This window comes from Agelaius phoeniceus, chromosome 3, assembly GCF_051311805.1.
Source record: "Agelaius phoeniceus isolate bAgePho1 chromosome 3, bAgePho1.hap1, whole genome shotgun sequence".
NCBI lineage: Eukaryota > Metazoa > Chordata > Aves > Passeriformes > Icteridae > Agelaius > Agelaius phoeniceus.
Genome location: NC_135267.1, coordinates 56407517 through 56427952, shown reverse-complemented (window position 1 = coordinate 56427952; position 20436 = coordinate 56407517). Strand labels below are relative to the sequence as shown.

At 36.5% G+C, this 20436-nt stretch overlaps 1 protein-coding gene across 2 annotated transcripts in view; it reads right to left on the bottom strand.

Moving 5' to 3' along the window:
* Positions 1 to 215: 215 nt before the first annotated feature.
* ENPP1 (ectonucleotide pyrophosphatase/phosphodiesterase 1) overlaps positions 216 to 20436 on the bottom strand; it is a 53205-nt gene continuing 32984 nt past the window's right edge. For both annotated transcript variants that reach the window (XM_077175336.1, XM_077175337.1), the window contains exons 10-25: positions 20154 to 20219; positions 19774 to 19846; positions 17949 to 18057; positions 16668 to 16799; positions 15006 to 15037; positions 13635 to 13762; positions 12531 to 12600; positions 10480 to 10567; positions 9474 to 9649; positions 8931 to 8982; positions 6406 to 6560; positions 4959 to 5094; positions 4081 to 4161; positions 3505 to 3637; positions 2717 to 2873; positions 216 to 1892 (exon numbers count right to left, since the gene is read on the bottom strand). In XM_077175336.1, coding sequence (XP_077031451.1) covers positions 1725 to 1892; positions 2717 to 2873; positions 3505 to 3637; positions 4081 to 4161; positions 4959 to 5094; positions 6406 to 6560; positions 8931 to 8982; positions 9474 to 9649; positions 10480 to 10567; positions 12531 to 12600; positions 13635 to 13762; positions 15006 to 15037; positions 16668 to 16799; positions 17949 to 18057; positions 19774 to 19846; positions 20154 to 20219 — 1756 coding nt within the window. In that variant the 3' untranslated portion in view covers positions 216 to 1724. The remainder of the gene's footprint in view (positions 1893 to 2716; positions 2874 to 3504; positions 3638 to 4080; positions 4162 to 4958; positions 5095 to 6405; positions 6561 to 8930; positions 8983 to 9473; positions 9650 to 10479; positions 10568 to 12530; positions 12601 to 13634; positions 13763 to 15005; positions 15038 to 16667; positions 16800 to 17948; positions 18058 to 19773; positions 19847 to 20153; positions 20220 to 20436) is intronic.

Genomic DNA, 20436 nt, shown 5'->3' with positions numbered 1-20436 from the left:
AACAAAAACACCTTAATACCTTGACCATCTTTCTTCCTACCTTCCTCTCCTAATAATAAATGTAACTAATGTTACAGATGGAGAAATTATCTTCAATTTATGGAGCAAAGAATGAAGCAACTCCCATTCCCTCTGCCCCCCGAAGAAAGTGAAATTGTGCTCTATAACTGCACCAGTTGGTAGCATTTGGTACAGAAAGGGTCACAAGCAGCATAGTACTTCTGATGGGTTTATTGGTCACAGGCAACATTACAAAGCAGTTACACTGAATAATGCTGTCACAGTTCTATGGTAATGTGAGGTTGCTACAACACATTTAGATTTCACACAGTGAAACTACTTGAGAAAAAAAAAATTCATGCTTGTAACATAAGATCAAGAAAATACGCTTGGTTAAAAGAAAAAATGGTCCCAGAACTTCAGCCCATTCAAACTGAAGTTAATGGAAAAGCTTCCTCTGACTTCAGCAGGCTCTGAATCCAGCCTTCAACATGTCCTGGCCAAGCTATAAGGTCAAATGCCTCTCTGCTCAGTTACAGGCTCTTCATTCTTCTGACATACTTGTGCGTGATGCATTTTCTCCTTTTTAAATGAGAAGACCATAAATGTGAAATTGGCCATGCTGAATGTTATACATAACAGAGCCAATTTTGGGTCATCCGCTTTAGAGAGTGGGAGAATTACAAAGGTGATAATATGTGTACTGGAAAAGGAGGGAGTTCCTACATGCCTGAGTGCCTGTAGCAGCTGTTTTGTGTAGCCTGAAAGCTTCCAAGAAAGGTCATTACATGCTTCTTCAAAATTTGCATCTCTGACAGCATCTGCATTCAAAAATGGGATTTCAAAACCACAGCTGACAAAAACATGTATTAAACAGAGAAACACATCTTTACTTCAATAATGCAAAATTTTTCATCAAATCTAAGTTTAGCTTGAAGTAAGATAATTACTTCTGGGAGCTCAAACATATTCCTGATGTAGTTTCTTCTCATTTTAAGGTGACTTAAAATGCATCCTACATCCACCTGTTCCAAGGATGCATGTACAACACTGAACTGTGCATCCAATTCTCTGTCAGTGTTGGAGCCATCAGAGGGCAGCAACATGTTGAGGCTTCCCAGCCCACGGAACTCCTGTAGCCAGGCATCTCTTCCACGTGGGGGAAGGTTTAATTACTGGTCCTGCTGACCCCAGTATAGCTTCTTACACCACAACGCTGCATTGTTTTATGACACCCAAAGCTCAGAGTGCAATTCACACTTCAAGGAAAACTGGAGTGAGAAGAGTGTTGTTGTTTAGATTTCAATGGTCATCAAGACTGTAGTTCTTTCCCAGAATGGTATTTGCTAATTGCCTGCATTTTGAAAGTAGAATGCTGATTATAAACTATGCTTTATAAAATTCTCCCTCTCCAGTGCATATCAAAGATAACATTTGTGTTCGTGTCTATGACTATGATGACCAAATGATCTTAGCATGATAATGGACATGGTTCCACCACATCCAAGTGGGAATGACAGGCGCTGCCATCCTGTGTCACAAGCATAGTCCATCAGGAGTCCCTGAGATACAAATATGGCACCCACTCTCCTCTCTACTGGCAATTTGGTCAAGAGTTCTCAATAAAAGTTCCAGCTTATTTTTTAAAAAAAGGTTTTGGTAATTAAAAAAATGTCTATTTACAAATCAGTTGTGACATGAATAAAAACATTCCATAGGAAAAATCAGACTGTCTCAAAAGTTGGTAAATATGTTTTTAACTGTAAAATGTCAGATATTGGCTGTTTTCCGTCTTGATAGAAGCTGAGCCCAGTAATTAATTCTATATCTCTGATCCGAGCTGTATGAAACTTCATTCTCTCTTCAACCCACATGGACTCAGACTTGCCATCCTATTGGGACACAGGAGGAAAAAAAAAAAGTAAAACTTCTTTTTTTCTCCTGAGATGCATTTAATCTACTAAAAAAAGACATTTTGATGTTTTATAAAGGCAGAAATCAATAACTGTTGGCAAGCATCTAACAAACAGAGCGTGCAAGGATTATACATAGTTAGAAGCTTGTCTGAATTTAGTTCTTGCTGTTCCCACCTCAAGTAGACAAAACCTGTAGCTGCACCAGTTGGTGATAATGGGGAATGACAATTTATCTACCATCAGTATGATAAAAATATTCTGAGAACTGTGTGTGGCTCTAATTCCTTGCTGCAGGATTGGTCTACACACTTTCCACACTTTTTTTCTGGCATATATGGAGTGTAGTTATGTGTGTTCTCACCACAATGCCAAGGTGCCTGAACTAGAAGCAACCAGTGCTCTTCAGAAACATCTGTGTTTTCTCCTTCTGGGAATGCATTTGGCCTTAGCACTGACCTTTTATTCTGGGTGACTCCTCTTAGAAGCTCTTAATCCTTCTCAGCTCTAGACTGAATAGCTGCATTACAGAAGTCTCTGTATGTATCACATTCATGCTCTCTGCATACTCTGACCCCACTTTGCTAGCTCTAAGCTTTGTTCTTTGAACAGATCTATTTTCCCATTTGATGATATTCACAGACTTTGACATAATTCTGTCTGCAAAAATATTGTCTTCTCTCTCAAGATGGGCATGTAGACTGTACCATTTTCAAAGGCTTTAACCAGTTAATTACTGATATCCAACAAAACAAACTCCAGCCTGACTTCAGAAGTTTATGAGGGCCAAACAGACTACTTACTGCACAGCTTTCACTGTTGTCTTCTCTGTGAGGTACAATGAAAGACAAGGCATCTAGAGAACCTTCACACTCCAGAGGAGTTTCAGAAGTATTTTTACAGCTAGTCAGCACAATGAAGAAGTGAGTTGGAACTAGAACTTCTGAATTACCACGGTATCTGAAATACAAAAGATCTCTCTGTAAATCCACCAAATCATACTTGCACAAAGATCAAATTACAACATTCAGCTATATTCAATTTTATCAATTCACCTATTTTGTCCAAGGAAAACTTAGGTCTGGAAGGAAAATTCCAAACCACTATTTTTTAAAATCAAGTTTGGCTTTTAGACTAAATAACAAGTTTGATGAGGTATAACAAATTGATTTGCCATAAAAATGTGTAAAACTCCAGAGGTGATGAAGAGTTCAGCCCAAGTCCAGGAACCTCTCTGCCTGCTATCTTGAGCCAATTTTGCTAATTGGTGTAACCCACAACTTGTAGTAGAACACTGCCAGCTCAAGGAGTATCAACCATGCCAGCAGGGATAAGCCCTTCCTTGCCTTGTCCTCTCCTAGGGGCAATGGCAGTGTCCTAAGTTTTCAGGCTGGTAGACATCATTCCACACACAACAGCTTCTCTTAAGCTCTACCTTTAGTTTTAGGATGACACATTTTGAAGGTGCATTTTTCTCTTCAGGCTTGTTACTTCTTTCTGAACTTTTGCATGTCTTTCTGAAGAAGGATAATTACTAACAGACCAGTATTGGAGGAAAGAAACAAAGAATTCGAATGTGAAAGGTTCTCACCTTTTCAACTTTTCTGGGGTATCATAGAGCCCATCAGAGTCATAATCAAACACTGGACCACTGACTACATTGACACCATTCCTGGCTGCAGCATATTCAGGCAGGAGGTGTTGATGGAAGTAGTTCCATAACACTGAAACACAGTAATGGAATCAGGAAACAATCTTCACAATAGAAGCTGCTAATACAACTCTGCAGAGTATTCAGTGGAGTATAGACAGACATGATAAGCTAGGAAAACAAATTCTACATGTGTTTGCTGTTGTTAAAGGTTGCATATAAGTGGGCAGCAGCATCCACTGCACCATGTCCTGACATATCTAATCTATATAATATTTTAAATTACAATTAAGAATTGAACAGTACTCCATTACAAAACAGGATATCTCTTATTTTCCAGAAGTACCACAGTTATCCTTCTTTTTCACTGGGAATATGTTTATTTTCTCTCAGCCAACCATCTCATGTTCCCTCTCTCCCAGGAACCAGGGGTCCTATGCATGGTTTAGAAGCCAGCACAACACCAGCAGTCTTCTGTTCAACTATGGACATAAAATAGGCATACAAATAAAATACCTTTAAATTCAGGATACATTGGCACAATGTTGCTGGTAAGCAAGGCATCATAGTGAGGTTTCTTTGCATCTGTCATAAAATCTGAAACAAAAAAAGGTCAATTAATTTCACATATTTTTTACTTTAAACTTGCATTTTCATGCTTTTAGTGATCAGTGTATTAACATTGAGATGGAGCTGACCTAACTTCATTTTCCAAAACTGGTGTGGGTGTAAGTGTTGACTTTCAGTACCTTCCAGATTCCACCTAAAATAAATAAATTTAGTAGCAGCAGCAATTACACTTGTCAGATATACAGTTGGCAAATTTCATGAGATTTAAAAATATCAGGACAGGCTTCTGAATTGTGGCGAGAGAAATAAAATTCATGAATGTCAGGCCAACTTTCCCTGACTGCAGAATCTAGGCTTAAATATAGGACTATGTTAAAACTTTGCAAACTATGTTTGATGTGGATGTTTAAATAACCTGCTACTTGGTATTCAATGAGTAGAGTAAATAAAATACTTCCGTATCAGGTCAGCAACAGTTCACAAACAATTTATCCATGTATACAGAGTGAATTTGCATTTTACCAGCTTGCTGGACTTTACTCAATGTCTACATGTCCTTCCCAGTTTCTTCTGTGAGACGCCACTTTAGAAGCATGATAAGTGCTTCAAAACTTCTGGGAAGTACTAAGTGACCTTGGACAACCCACCAACTGCTGAAGCATCTAAAGTGTTTTCCTTTCTCCTATGCTGAAGTGAACTGCAACAATTCAGCAACTACTGCTTTAATTCTGATTAGGTATCAAGAACACCCACAAAAAACTACACCTGCTACATTACAAACCATGTACATCAGACATGCTTTACAATGAAGACAAAATACTTACTTGGAGGAGCAAGAAATCCATAAGTTAGGCGAGGATGATTGTCGTAAAACAAACAGGTCTGGTTATGATTCTGTGAAATACGAACATCTTTATGTAAACAGTTGGAGGCAGCTCCTGTAGAAGAAATCCATTTGTCCTATTGAACAAGAAGAAAGTATCATTGTGAAAGCTTACAATAAGTATCATTGTGAAAGCTCACAACTTACAATAATTCTCTTGGTATGAGGGACTGCAGAATTCTAAATATTTGGCTGCAGCTGCCTTTAAGAGTGTGAAGGACTTAATTAAGATGCAAGAATTGTTCCTCTTATGCCAGTGGAAAACAAGCCCTCCCATCACTTCATATACCTTAGAAATTAACAGAACTGCAGCATTTTAGTCAATTATTACATCTTCTAAAAGATAATCTAGAGGCCCTCATTTAAGACAACCTGATTTACTGACAGATAGACAGCCTCACATAATTGACAGATAGATGTGTGGGCCACTTGTTAAAGTAACTTGTTGCTTCATGCCACTACCCTCAAAATATTTAGGATCAAATAAATTTTCCCAAAGTTTAGCTAAATTTAATTATAAGTCATTATCTAAAACCTATGATTCCCAGATAATCATTTAAAATTATTCTCTACTATCCTAATTCCTTTTAAGCATGATCTGGCTTCTAAATTTTCTGTGAATGGGAAAGGCCAAATTGAAAAATCTTTCATTCATCAGATCAGTGCTCTACTCTGAATAGGTATATCTTAAGCATAGGGTTCAGGACCACAAAGACCAGCTTTATTTTCACCGATCTCTTTTTTTCCCCAATCAGGATTATATTCTGAGAAAAGGATCATATCAGGGCATGAACGGTTCAAGATGGTCCTGAGATTACTTTTTTAAAAGGATCCTGCCACATTACAAACAGCTTTAAGAATATGAAACCCACATTGAGGCCAGTTTTAAGGACAGCACTGCTGTAGCACTGCTGTAGACTGCTATAGCAGAACTATGCTACCAGTGCATTATCCTATATAGGTTTCTATACCAATGGCAATGGACTCCTCACTTCCTGATGGATCTGCTCAATCTGGGGGCAAAACTGTTTCATTCTGAGAAATGGAATAGTCAAAGCCAATCCTTATTGACATAGCCAACCTCACACAAATTTCCACTTTATATCTTATGTGGTTCAGCTTAGTTCCCTGGGAGATAATATCACAGACGCATTTCAACTGGAAAAAGACCTCTAAGATAATTGAGTTGAGTCATTGACTGACCATCACCTTGTCAACTAGACTATGGCACTAAGTGCCAAACCCAGTCCTTTCCTGAACACCTCTGCAGATGGTGAATCCACCACCACGGTGACTCTTATCATGAGCAGATATAAGAAGCTTTCAGGAATAACTGACACTCTAGATTTTTACTTTTCAAGGCTGCTTCTAATCTTTCTTATACTTACATCTCTGCCAACAGTGTACGTGCTCCACAGAGCCATCCTGTAGTCCCTGCTGTACCCGCTCACGTAGCGGTATTGGTAAAGGAGGCAGTAATTATGTTTTTTCTGCAGAACCCTGGGCCTTCCATAGGGTAAATTAAGTTTCTCTGTCTTCTTAACTGCAACAAAAAATAGTGCTTATTGCTTTTCAATTTATACTAGTTGTTAAATACGCTCCTCTTTTATACACCTAAGGCTGGCTTAATTTTCAATTGCCAAGCAAACAGAAGTCACAGAAATGGGACAAAAAATTTTCATTATTATATCAAAGGCATAGTTTCTATACTAAACAATAAATTAAGTGATGAAGCCAGTAAAAATTATTTAAACCTGTACTAAAAAACATGTGCAAATGTAGCTTATGTACAAATTAAGCTTCTATTTGAACCAAAACCTTTTGCTGTTAAAAACAGAAGATAAATTCAAGTCACAAGGTTAAAGTCTTTGTTGATTTTATGTTTCAATTTAAAAACGTGGAATCTGCTTTTATGTAAACAGTTAGATGGGAGAGAAACCAATTCTGGTGATTTGAAATTACTATTTCAGTAGATACCACATTGTTGTATGTAAAAAATGCATTTAAATGACTAGGAAATACAGAGGTCTAAGTAAACAATACAGTGACATATTGGATTGGATTTTCACCTGTGCAAGGGCTCACTATTTGCCTTTGAAAATTCAAGTATTTTCAATCATTACATGACTAAAATTATAAAGACGGTGTCAAAGTATATCATCCATTAAATAGGTCCTCACCATCCACAAATAATTATGCAGTTTTAAGGCAAGTGTATTACATGGGGAAAGAAATTGAGCAATAATGTGCAGGGTTTTTTCCACAGTACCAAAAAATGTGAAGATTATGACAGTTACTTCTCCACCCACGAGGGAAAAACAATTCATATTTTTTTCATTAAAGTAAAAATGCAGTTATAATTTTTTGTCCTTACAAACTGTCAAGTTGTGACAATCATGAGAGAACATGCAAACTGAAGTAACTAATAAACTCTATACAGTCTTAAGGCACTTCTAGGCTGTTTACTAGAATTCTTTCATCTGTGAAATGCTTTAATATCTGATTAGTTCTCAATCAATACAATTCATAATGAAATTATTACTGTTAAAACAGGGCTATACCAGGTCTCACTGATAATTCAAGACAAAATCCTACTGCTTCAAAAATGTAGGTTTAGAGCCTTAAGTTCCTATTTCTACAAAAGAAAACTGAAATATGTTATTGTGTCTGGCCTTGTCAAGTTTCTTCAAAGCCAGGTAAACAAAGTCCTCAGAGATACTCAGAGTCTGTTTCAGCAAAACCCCTGGTACACTTTGGAGAAAACACATTGTACCATTATAACTGGATTTTATTTTGCTGCTCTCATGAGTGTTACAATACTGAAAGACTTACTTTAAAAGGGTTCTGGGACATGTTTTAAAATTATGACCTGTCATTAGTGGAAAAGATTCAAGAAAGCTCTATCCACTCTTTGTTTCAGGACAAACTACACAAATCAACAGAAGCCTTGAATTAGCTCTGGATAAGCAGCAAATACTGGACCCGGCCAGTAAGTGTCATTTATGTCCAGTTCTCAACAATAGTGAGCTATAGTGTGGTGTTGCCAAATATAGAAAATAGATTTCATGAACACACACACACAAGGCAAGGTCTCTATCAGCCTATTTCTGGCAGCCTAATACTCTTGATATCATCTATCAAGGCATTAGCACCTGGGACTAGGTTCCATTTTGACTTACAGTTTTCATTATTTATGTGCTGTTTTACCTGTTTCTGTTACTTGTTTCAAAATAGTTTATTTTGTTTTATGACTCATGAGCACACCTACAGCCTTGCAAACTGCAGCTTAAACATGGCATGTGTATGTCCAATGAATGGAAATAAAGCATAAGTAAGAGAAGTAACAACTCAAGACCACATAACAAACATGTAAAATACTCCTTATGCCTCATTAAAAGTATGCTGCCATTACAGGTATCATTATTTGCATTGATTTGCTAACGGGTAACAACACTTTTGTTTCCCATTCTGGAATGCTCATTACTTCAGTACTAGAGAAGTCATAAGTAACAGATAACACATATGCCATAAAGACACACATGTAAGGATACACATTTACCTGAGAACAAATGGTTCAGGAGGACTGTATTCAAAAACATGAGAATCATAGAATGGTACGGGCTGTAAGAGACCAAAAAGACCATCTAGTTTCAACCACCCTGTCAAGACCAGGGAAATCTTCCTCTAGACCAGGTTCTTCAAATCCCCATCCAACCTAGCCTTTAACACTTCCAGGGGTGAGGCATCCACAAATTCTCCAGGCAGGGCTATAGTTCCAGCAAGTATTTCAAAGAATTTTCACATCATTTACTTGAGAGTTGCTCAGAAGTTTAAAAACATAAAATGTTTGATGACACACAAGTTTTTGTTGTTGTTAGCTTTTTAATTTTATATTATTATTTGAAATTCTTACCTTCTGTATCAGTAAGATTTAAACGCTGATGAAAATCCCTTATTGGCAAGCCCTATAATTATAAAGGAAAAGCAGTGAGATTCTACAAAGCACATTATGAATTGGTACCACCCTTAAACATAACTCCTGCCTTGCAAGTTATACATACACAGAACACATGTACTGGAGAGGAACTACAGGGAATTTCCTGTAACAAATTGGTTTTGCCACAAGCAAATCTACAGGCTTGAAAATCACAGTCCAAACACAATATTCACAGAACAGAAATTTCAGCATAATTAAGTGAGGCAAGCAAAAACTGAATGCTTTCCCCATCAAGCTTCTGTGGGTTTTTTCCAGGCTCTTCAGAGATAATTGTGACTTAACATAAGCAATCTGCAAAAAATTAATACACAAATACAGGATAGCACTCATTAACCCCAAGCAAGAGTAGATTTTGAAACCAATAGTAAGGGACTGTAAAACTATCTGGAGAATGCAAAGTTTCAGTCTTTAAATACAACAGACTTCTGTCTCCACAACTTTAACCATTTTAGTTCTTACCCCTGTCCTGCAGGAGCAGCCAAGGCTCACTGAAAAGGCTCTTTCTCCCACCACAGAGCATTCAGAAGGATGACTGGTTTCTTTGGGATGGTGCGGGGTGTAAACAGGGTGCTTTAATAGATGGTTTAGGCGTCCATGAGTTCCATTGTTTGGGGCTGGCTTCACACCAAGCAAATCTATGAAAGAATTCAAGTGATATTAACAGGAGGAGAAAGATTGTAATACACAGCTGATTATATTGTGCTTACCAGTATGGATGAGTCAAAGCTTCACGGCTTACTGCTTATAACACCCAAGAAGAAAAGCAATGTAACCTCTTTAAAAGGGGCCACACACATTCTTAGCTAGTGTTCAGGATGGTACTAGTCTTCTTGTAATGTTGAGCAAGTCGCTTGAATACAGCCACCAATCTCAAGCATTTGCAGTACTCTTAAGTATTTTCTGGATCAAACTCTTTGGTATACTTTTCTTCTCCCAGAAGCAGTATAGTTTCAAACCAGACAGGGAAGTAGGTAGGAAATAATGGAAAACAGGTGAGGACCTCAAGGGGAAAAAATGAACAGAAAGTGGTAGATCTAGTGACAGACTTTTGGAGAAACCATGAAATACAGAATGAAGAATGGAGACAGGAATAAGGAGTCACAGTAACATTGTGTTTGAAAGAGGAAGGAAAGGAGGTTTCTGTTCATGATGATAGAGACATTCTGAAGTAGCTATTTGTAGTAGTGGTCAAGCTCTGGTGCTCAAGTGAGCACCAGCTCTGGAAAAGCCAGAGGAATACACAGTGGGAATAGACAAGGTAGCCAGACCAGTAGATCCTAAACTGCTGTTAGTCATTTAGACATGGCCCTTTCTCAGGAAAACAAACAGCTGATTTGTGAAAATAGCAGCAACTCTTAAGGATGAGTTTCTGAGGACACTTAGCAATCTGTTATTAGAAGATTTACAATGCCGAAAAGATATTATACTTTACTGAACAAAACTGACGCCCATCCTTTGTACTTACCACACATTAAATTGTATACTTCAATGTTTTCAAATGGATCAACTTGAGTACCAAACTTGAATCCTGGTCCAAAACCAATAAAGATAGCCTAGGATTTACAGAGAAAAGTATAGTGGAATTCTGTTTAAGACAAATTGAAATGAAAATTATCTTTATATTCAGAGGGCATTTTCTTCCAACAACTTAATCTTGGAATCTTAAGCTTTTTACCAACACAGTATATATCAAGTCAAAAGCATGTGTTTTTCTTTTTTGAAAAAAGTAGATGTACAAGAATAATTTTTAAAAATAGTAGAAGAGTACTAGGAAACCCAATTCTATCTCATTGTTGCCTTTGGCCATTTATGATGTCCCTTGCTCTTCTCTGCTTTTGAAGAAATTAAAAGGTATTTTCTTAAATGCTTTAAAAGAGTTAATGGAAATGTTGATCCAAAGTAACCATTACATATCACATCCTGTAAACAATTTGGAAGCTTTTAACATGGGGCTCTAAAAACATCTGTTGGTAGCAATGCTTTAAGTGGTTCAAGCAATGGTAGGATCGTAGGCTTCCATGCCTGGTTTGCAGCTGTTCCTTCTTGCACCACTTCCCAAGCTGTACTGGACCTGATCCAGGAATGCTGCCAGCTCAAAAACCTTTCCTTTTTTTTTTTCCTGCTGGCTCTTTTCCTTCTGGCTTAATTCCCCAACCTACTTTACACTGCAGCCACACAAATGTTACACCAGCATACTGCAGGGTTTGCAGCATGAACAAAGAGGAAAGGGCAACAAATGCTTAAGCTCAACTGCTGCCAAAAACATTGTTTTAAAACTTGTCCTCAGTTTTTCAGCTTATTTTTAATGAAGATAAACAGATTGCACACATCTGTGGTATCAAGATACCAAATGAGTGATGGATGTTTTACACTGTATAGCACGTCCCTGGACAAGATCTCCAAGCTCTTTGTGAACAATGCAATTGTCTCAGATTTCATAGCTGTGTGGCAAAAACAGAGGCTAAAACTCAACTCTTAAGTCCTTTCTTTGAGATCAAAGCATAACACAGGCATTATTTTGCAACTGTTGATACTAGAATCTGCAGGCTATTAATGTACTCAACCAGCCTAATTTAAACCAGATGAGGCAGGGACACGCTACCTCCTTTCTGTTGTTTTTGGTTACAGAGTATGAAATACTGTTATGCTGCTATAATGGTAGCCACAAAAAGGATAAATTATATCTGGTTTAGGACTTGTTAGGGGTGCTATGAACTGACAATCCCAAGTGTGGCAAAAAAGTTTGAATAGAGTCAGTCTACTGAAAAAAATTTACACAGTCAAAATGCAGCAGAGAGAGATGGAGTACATATGGCATCACGTGGCTTGCTGATTGCAACCCATTACTAGAAACACTATCAGCAGGTTTTCCATAGTCAAATCAGGGAAGAAATATAAAGGGTAAATCGATGGGTAGGAAGCGTAAATTGATGCAAGATTAAGACTTTTTTAAAAACAGTTTGGTGCCAACATTACATAACTCTACAACACATAAAAAAAAAGGCTTTTATGAAAGAAAATGATTGAAAACAAGTTTCATGAGAAGACCTACAAAGTCCATGTAATACATGGATTTCTCTTTTAAAAGTGTTTACACATATTCACTGTAATAGTTCCAAGTACCTCACAATGGTTTGCGGATTTTAATCCTGAAAACAGCATTTTGAAATCAAGAATATTGGCCTTCGTTTTATTGATAGCAGAAACTAAAGCAGAGGATAGGTTAAGTGACTTTCCCAAATTAGATGAAACTGAGGATCAGATTTCATGTTTTCCTATGATGTCTTCCCATTTCTCATTAAAGAGAAGTTCAAGACTCTCCTTATTTTTATGGGTTATCCAGCACATGACAATATCAGTCCTATAAATGTTTTATTTCTTGAACTGCAGATGGAATAATATCACAGATCTTAAATCATTTAAACAAACCAACAAACAAACCTCAACACCCAGCAAACACAGCATTTGGAAACAGAGGGAACTAAAAATAAGAGCTAACATAAGTTTAAACCTTACCTGCATATTGGGGAAGCGATTGTCTGAGCCATGGAATCCACCTTTGCAGCTTTTAATCTCAAGTGGTTTTCTATTAAAAATACACAGTTTATATAACTCACAAATCACATCAGCATAAAGTACATTCAGTGATGACATATTTACTTCTCTGTTAAAAGATACTTAGGATTATCCATAGAGAATGAGAAGCCTTTAGTGCTTGGGAAGAGAATGCCTTTAAAATCAGAATAGTAATTTTCTCTGCAAATGTTATCCCTTTGGAATTTTCATGTGTCTATTAGAGTCATTTAAAGTCAAAGCACATGACATATGAAAAAAAAAATTCATTTCAGGCTAACAGATTTTCATTTCACTGTCACTTGAGTAACAACTTTACAGTACTTTAAGTATATTCTCAATATTTTTATAATAAAAACAGTAATCTAATTTAGACCATTCAGATGAGAATCTTACAGTCTAATAAAAACAAACATCCAACCTGTTCTAGGTCCGTACACACTATGTAAACACACAGTTCTATCAACCCAAACCTGATTTGCACAACTTGCACATATCTATAGTGTTACACAAAAAGATTTATTGAAGAGGTGCACTGAAAAATTCTTCCATGATGAAAGCCCTGAAGTATAACTGTGGTGCTCAAAATTAATACCATTACAACAGATACCACTGTTCTGGGACTTGTAAATTCTTTAATCGAAACACATAAAGTAATGGACTACCATGGACTCAGTAAGTTCAATGACTTACAAGACTGATTTAACCTAGAAATTATTTACATGCTCAGCTTTCATGAACTCACTTTGGAAATTCCAACAGCATGGCAAGAAGTGCTCAAGCATCTGAGAGTGAGGACTTTAGTTTCTAACCTGCCACTACCTCCATACCCAGCAGGCAGAATATGAATAGCTGCCGGTTTAGAATTTAGCCTCTCCAGGCCAGCAAAACCTGCAGAAAAAAGCATGCATTGTTCCTTTGCAATGTCCTTTTGCTACAACAAATAAGAATATCACACTCTAACAGCTATCACTGAACTCTAAGCACTTGGAAGAGAAAACAATAAATTATTTGTTGTTCGCTTGGGTACTGAGAACTGAAACTTACCGAGCAAGCTGCCACTGGGAGTCTAAATAAAAGTGCAGCGGTTCAATCCGGTCATTATAGGAATAATGGAAACGCTTGGGCAGCAGCTGCTTCATATAAGCTTTGAAAGGCTGGTTTGGTTTTATGCACTGCAATGTTTAAATTAAAACATAAGGAAATTTTGGTGAAATGCGTATTTTATGTCATGCACAGTTCTTAAAAAGCACATCAATTGAAAATGATCTGCAATAACTTCCACTAAGAACAATGTAACTCCACCAGGTTTGGAGTCATAAGATCTGAGACATATGAATGAATACTTAAATCACAAATACTGACTGGATTTGGATTCAATAGCTATTAAAAGATATTTAATATTGCATTATGGACAAAACTTGCTTTTTTTTTCTTACAGCCTACAGTTGTATAGAACCAAACTGTACTGCATAGAATTAATAATGAATTACACTAAGACATGAACATCATGATACTTTCACAAGTTATAAGAGATTGTCCAGTGCAAAAAGTCTACAGCTCTGTAATAGAGAAGGTAACAGATATTTAGGATTTTTAGGCTGATCACACAGGGACAAATAACCTTTTTTATGAACCAAGATCCATTAATGATTTTAAAAAGGAAAAAAAAACAAAATCTCTACCATAACATTGGAAATTTTCAATGAAGTCATCTATACAAACAGCATTGCTCTCACCAACAGCAGTGTTTGCACAAATGAGAGGCAAACAGATTACAGTGCAGGGATGAGAACAGAAGCCAGGGACAGAGCAAAAAAGCAAATTCATTACACTGCAACTGACATCCCCCCCCAGAAAAATAAAATTCAATATCCTCTCTCAAAGCTGTTTATCAAAAAGGTGTGAGCAAGAAAATCCTGCGTGTATCCTGGCAATAGAGCTGAGCTTTACACTGACGTGGCCCTCAGCTAGTATGGTCCAGATACACAAGTTCTCCAGTTGGAAGAAAAACACAATACACATAATACAATACGGGGAAATGAACACAGAGCTTTAGTTAATGCACAACCCAATAGCTGCATGTCACCTTATTCAAATTTCACCTTCCCCTGTGTGGAACTACTTTTGTTATTGTTGCTGTTTACCAAAGGTCACACACAAAATCAGTTAGGTTGGGAAAGACCTCTGAGATCATCAAGTACAACTATGACTAAACATCACCCTGTCGACTAGAAAAAATTCTTCCAGATGTCCAACCTAAACCTCCCTGGTGCAGTATGAGATTATGTCCCCTCATCCTGTCACTGAATCAAAGTACATATAGTATGTAACTTGCCCAGCAAACAGCTAATGCTATAAAATACTTGTAAATGTCAACAGAAATTAAGCTAGAGCAACAAATAAAATAACACTTACCGTGAGGTTTCTGACAATGCCTTCATAATTAACTGGAAGAATCATATGTAAGTATTAGTCACCTAAGTTTAAAAAGATCAGATGTAAAATGAAAACATTCCCATCATGTAATACAAATTATAAGTTTCAATAAATTTCTGGGCGTAAGAAATTATTTTTTCAGAGTGAAAACCATATAGAGAAAGATAATTCCTAAACTGTCAAGCTATTGCTTTTATAAAATTTCAGTTCACCCTCTCTTCCCTTTGATTACTTATTTACAGCTTTAAGTTGAAACTATATTAGTTAAACTTTAGTTAAATTTATGAGTTAAAAGTTAAGTATACTTGCATTTAAACTATATTAGCCGCAGTTAGAAAAATAAACCAAGAAGTAAGTTTTCAGAAAAAAAGCAACTAAAGGCTGTGTTAATCAAGGTGAATTTTTCTTTGCTAATAAGCCTTTAAACGAAAAGACACAAATGCAACTACCAGGACAGCGGTTTTGTTTAGCAGCTATCCTTAGAAAGAAAGCCAAGCACCAGCTGGCTAAGTTTCAGATGCTTAGGCTCAAGCCAAAAGGGACCATTACATCATGTAGCTTGGCATTTTGTGTAACACAGGACCAACTACATTTCACAGTTACTCTGTCCTGACTCTGATCTACAACACTTGACTCAAGTACCTAAAGGATTACCCTGGCAGTAGAACCATTCATAATTCCTGCACAGATACACGCCGTGCTACAAAGACAGCTATGCTCCTTCATTGTAACAGAGCACATGTCCAAAGGAGGAGATGCGCCACTTCTCTTCTTCCTGAACTTCTCCAGGGAGAACCTGACACTGCATTTAACTCCCATGTTCTCCAAGTAAACATTTAAAACAGTTTAGAACAGCATCAAGCAGCGAAGTAAATAGGACAAAGTCACTGGGGTTGAGGTCTACAAGTCTTAAAGGGCACAGAGAACAATAATCTCAACAGAAAAAACCCAACCTCCCCTCAAAAAAATGCTATGAAACATGAAGAAAGCTCCTGCACTCAACATTAAAAAGTACTAAAAATTGTAGGGATTAAATGTTTGCCTAAAATAAGACTGCTTAACAAATCAGAGTTTAAAATCTGTAAGTATTCATTGATTTTTTTACTCCATTTTATTATTTATGTTTACTTGCAGTTTACCCAATTACTGAGTCAGGCCATTAGGCCAATTTTTTATAACTAGGAAACATAATACTCAAAATAATATATAAATGATAGTAACAATTTAACATTTCTCTAAGACAGAAATTTTGCACATTTATGCAAAACTTAATAAATTAGGAAATGAGGTGAGACATGCAGGAAGGATTTTTGGGCTGTCTTGTGCACGGGTGATCTTATTCGAAGGAATGCCATTCACAAGGCAGGAGGGATTTTCAGTTGGTAACTCTGAGGCAGCCCATAAAATGTTTTCATGTATTTGAATGTGGAATTCAAATATACTTTCAGACTTGGAAAGTCAAATGGTCTTGAAAAACACAAGTGCACACGCTACTCAGTATTTCCTCTTCATCATTGTCCAGACTGTAGCTAAGTGGCGTGCACTCAGGTTTACTAATGGAATATGCGGATCCTATGCTTGTATTTGAAAAGTACAAAAACATGTAACCCAATAACAAAAGTTAGTTTAGCAACTACATACAAGAGAAATACTCATCTGGAACATTATTAGGTCTTAGGCGAGCTGCAGGACCGGGTACAACTATGAAATCTTGGACATCGTCGAGATAGCTGTTCAGATATGCTGTTTTTCTGCAGCTCCCTACTTCCATCCCTGTAAAGGAAATACATTTTCTTTGAAAATGGGAATATCAGTGTAGAGTCACCTTGCTAAGGAGACATGTAACTTTAGTTGTAGAAGTCAGAAATGTAATTTCTCTGGTGTTTTTATCAGCAATCCCAAAGCATCTGACCCAAGAAGACCATAATAGTCATGCATAGAAGATAAAAAACCAAGCACAGATAAACACTATGAGCCAATTCCTCAGCTGAGAAAGACTCTCCAATTTAATAAATAGACAAACTTTCTTCTCTAAAGGGAAAAAAACTCTTATGAGCCTAAGAACAGGAGTAATGGTCAGACCAAATAATTCAGCCCAGTATCCTACCTAATAATGTTCAGTACATATCTAAAGAAATAACCAATAGGCACAGAATTATTGACTGGTCTTTCTCCCTGTGCTCTTTATCAATTTTCAGAAAGAGGCTTCAAGTTGTTTATTGCATTTAAACTCCTACTTTAAATAATTCCTGGCAGGTTTACGCTCGATTAATGTCATAATTTTTATAAGCCTGTACAGATATTTGCCTTGCATCATTCCCTGTGGCAAAGAGCTTTGCAAGTCAATTTTGTGCTGCATGAAAGAGTGGTTATATTTCATTTGTCAAGAAAAGAAGTAGAAAAAAATGCTTAAATATGTAACTTAATAGAAATAATTCCAGATATACAGAAAAGCTAGACAAATAAATCAGAGTTTCATATTCACAGTCTTCTAATAACGTATAAAGGAACTGATAATAAAAAGGAAGATACAGGTTGTCTTTTCAGTTCCTCAGTAATTTGTAAACTGTTGCTGTGCAGTGTAGTTAAAAGACAGAAGAAAATTAAATCCATTTTTTTACAGTTCACATTTTTTATTCTATTTCTTTTATCATCTGGTAATAGTCACAAAAGGAATTAGAAATAAAATATGAAAATTACTTAATTCCTTCCTATGTGCTCCACTTCTTTACCCCTTCATAAAATAGTCTGACTCTCTCGCACACTGATTATCTGTCATATCATCTTGATAATATAAAACATATTTTATAGGTATTACTTGCTTTGTTAACCTTGCCAGAAACATATAAGTATAAATTCAGAATATTACTTTATAAAGACAGTTCTTCAAAGTTCTGATATATTTTATAAAGTCAAATTTACCATGATCTGATATAAAAATAATGTTCAGGCATTTATGCAAGTTCATTTGCTTTAGACCATCCATCAGCATCCCTACTATTTTGTCCACTCTCTGTAATGCCATAATGACCTGCAGGACAAAAATAGGAATGTAAAGTAAGTGTTAAAATTACTGTTAAATATATCTAAACAAAAAAGAGAGCCTGCAGACTGCACATCACCTGCACTGTTCAGAGTTACCTCTGCCTACAGAAGATTGGCTATATCTACACTATACAGCACTTAGCCAAATTTTTTTTCTGCATACTGCACCATGACACAGCTACACATTTCTTTGTGCTATTTCAGTTGCAGATGCTTTAAAAAAGAAAGGAAAAAAAACCCAAACAAAAGCATCAAACAAAAAACACCTCACAGATTATAACCAGTGAGGGTGGTTTTAAAGTATGAAATTGAGGATGCAGGACAGCAGGGAATGACAAAGAATGCAGATACTGTTGTACCGGATAGAATAGAGGAAGCCAAGCCTGCAATACCCTTCCTCAAAATGCCTGTTGAGAATTGGAGCAAACTATCCTTGAAGTTGTGCTCTGAGAATAATATCCAGTCAAACAACTTTAAAGAAACTGAAAAAGCTAAACAATGAACTACACTGTCTAGCAGTGTACACAGTCTACACAGTCTAGCAGTATACACAGTCTACACTGTCTACACAGTCTAGCACTGCTTGTGATCAGGGGTCTGGGGCCCTAGCTCACTTACAGAGATACAGCATTGGAGCTACTTTTGAATACTTGCGAGGTTAAAAAAAAAGTGTTTTCCAATGAAGTGATTCTGTCACCTCTCTAAACTACTAGTACAAGCTGTCTTGCTTTGTATCATAGAAGAAGAGATGCTTCTGCAGGGACTATATGCAAATCCTCAGGCTTCTCCTCTCCAGAGCATTCCTGACATACAGAACTTTAGATCCACTCATTAAGCAAAGAAAAAGGTAACCAATTTAATCATGTTCCCATACTGCAGTTCTAATTATGTCTGCTACTTCCTTACACCAATAGCAACTACCCACAGCTCAAGAGGAATTGGCAAGAGCTTTTTTACTCTTGCCACCAATGAGGCTAAATACTTACTTATGATGCCTAAACTCCCTGACTGTTCAAGATGGGATAAATTTACAAAGGTCCTGAATTTCCAAGAACTTTTTCCTTTCAATTTTTCACTTTCATATTTTAAAATGTAAAGTTATTTAGTACTTTTTAAGACAGTAGCAGTCCCAAAGACTTCTTACTTATATAATAAATCACAGACAGTGATGAGGCCAGTGTTCCTTTTACCTGTCTCTGTCTGAGAAGGCATAAATTATAACTGCAGGGAGATAAAGCCAAAATCCACCTAACCTTAGTTTAGAGACTGGGGGAAAATTAATGACAATTGTACACAAATACGTCACCACCACAACTTGGACATTGTTATGCAAACCTCTGTTCTTGCTAAATTGAAATTATACAAATATTCTGTTCCCATTCCCCTCCCCTGCCAAAAATCAACATGAACCATTAGTAAGTAGGAGCAGATAAAAGAACATACAAGACATACCCAAACATACATTGGTAATTTAAAAGTTAGTGAAATAAAGAAAATAAAAATGAGGCATACTAAATAGGCTATTATATGCTTTATGTCAATGTTAATCATGGATGGACTGTCTATTTGCAATTTTTTTTCCTAAAAAGCATACTTCACATGATCTCAGGTAACCTAACATGAATTATGGAACTTATAGAGTCAGAGCAAAGTGTCAAGCTTTAAAAAAAAAAAAAAAATAAGAAACTACAAAACTACTTACTCCACTGCTTACTGGTCCAAACTTATGGCCCGAGGAATCTGGTTCTTCTAAATACAGAGTGTAAAAGTGTGGTCTATATCAAACGGTACCAAAAATGTAATATTTTACATACATGTTGAGACAGTTTGAAGAGATTATATTTCAACAATGGAGATCACATATTGGAAACAATGCTGCCATTCAGAGGAAAAATACATTAAACTGAAAGATGCAACTTAACTTAAAAAGTCTTCAGTCATAGAAACAAGTTTGCCCAAAATAATATTTTAACATTTTTAAAATAAAGCAAAAGATATTATTTAAAACAGAAATTGTGTTTACAAAGTAACTCCTTGCAGTACCACTCAAACAGGAATTCACACTCACAAATGTATACCTACCTTTCATCTTCAGGTAGCTGCAGCCAGCGAAGGACAGTCACCACTCTTTCTTCAAAGGGGATTGAGCTGCATCAAAATAATGCAATATCAACTAACCATGTGTTTCCAAGAGCTAAATCTTTTAGCCATACATTACCAAAAAATCACTGTACTTTAGCAGAAAAAAAAAATCATTACAGACTTTTTAGTAGGATACAAATTTATCTATCTTAATTGCCTGACTCTACAGGAGTTTATGGCCTGATCTGAATCTCCCTTAAATACTGATTGGAATAATGCTTAT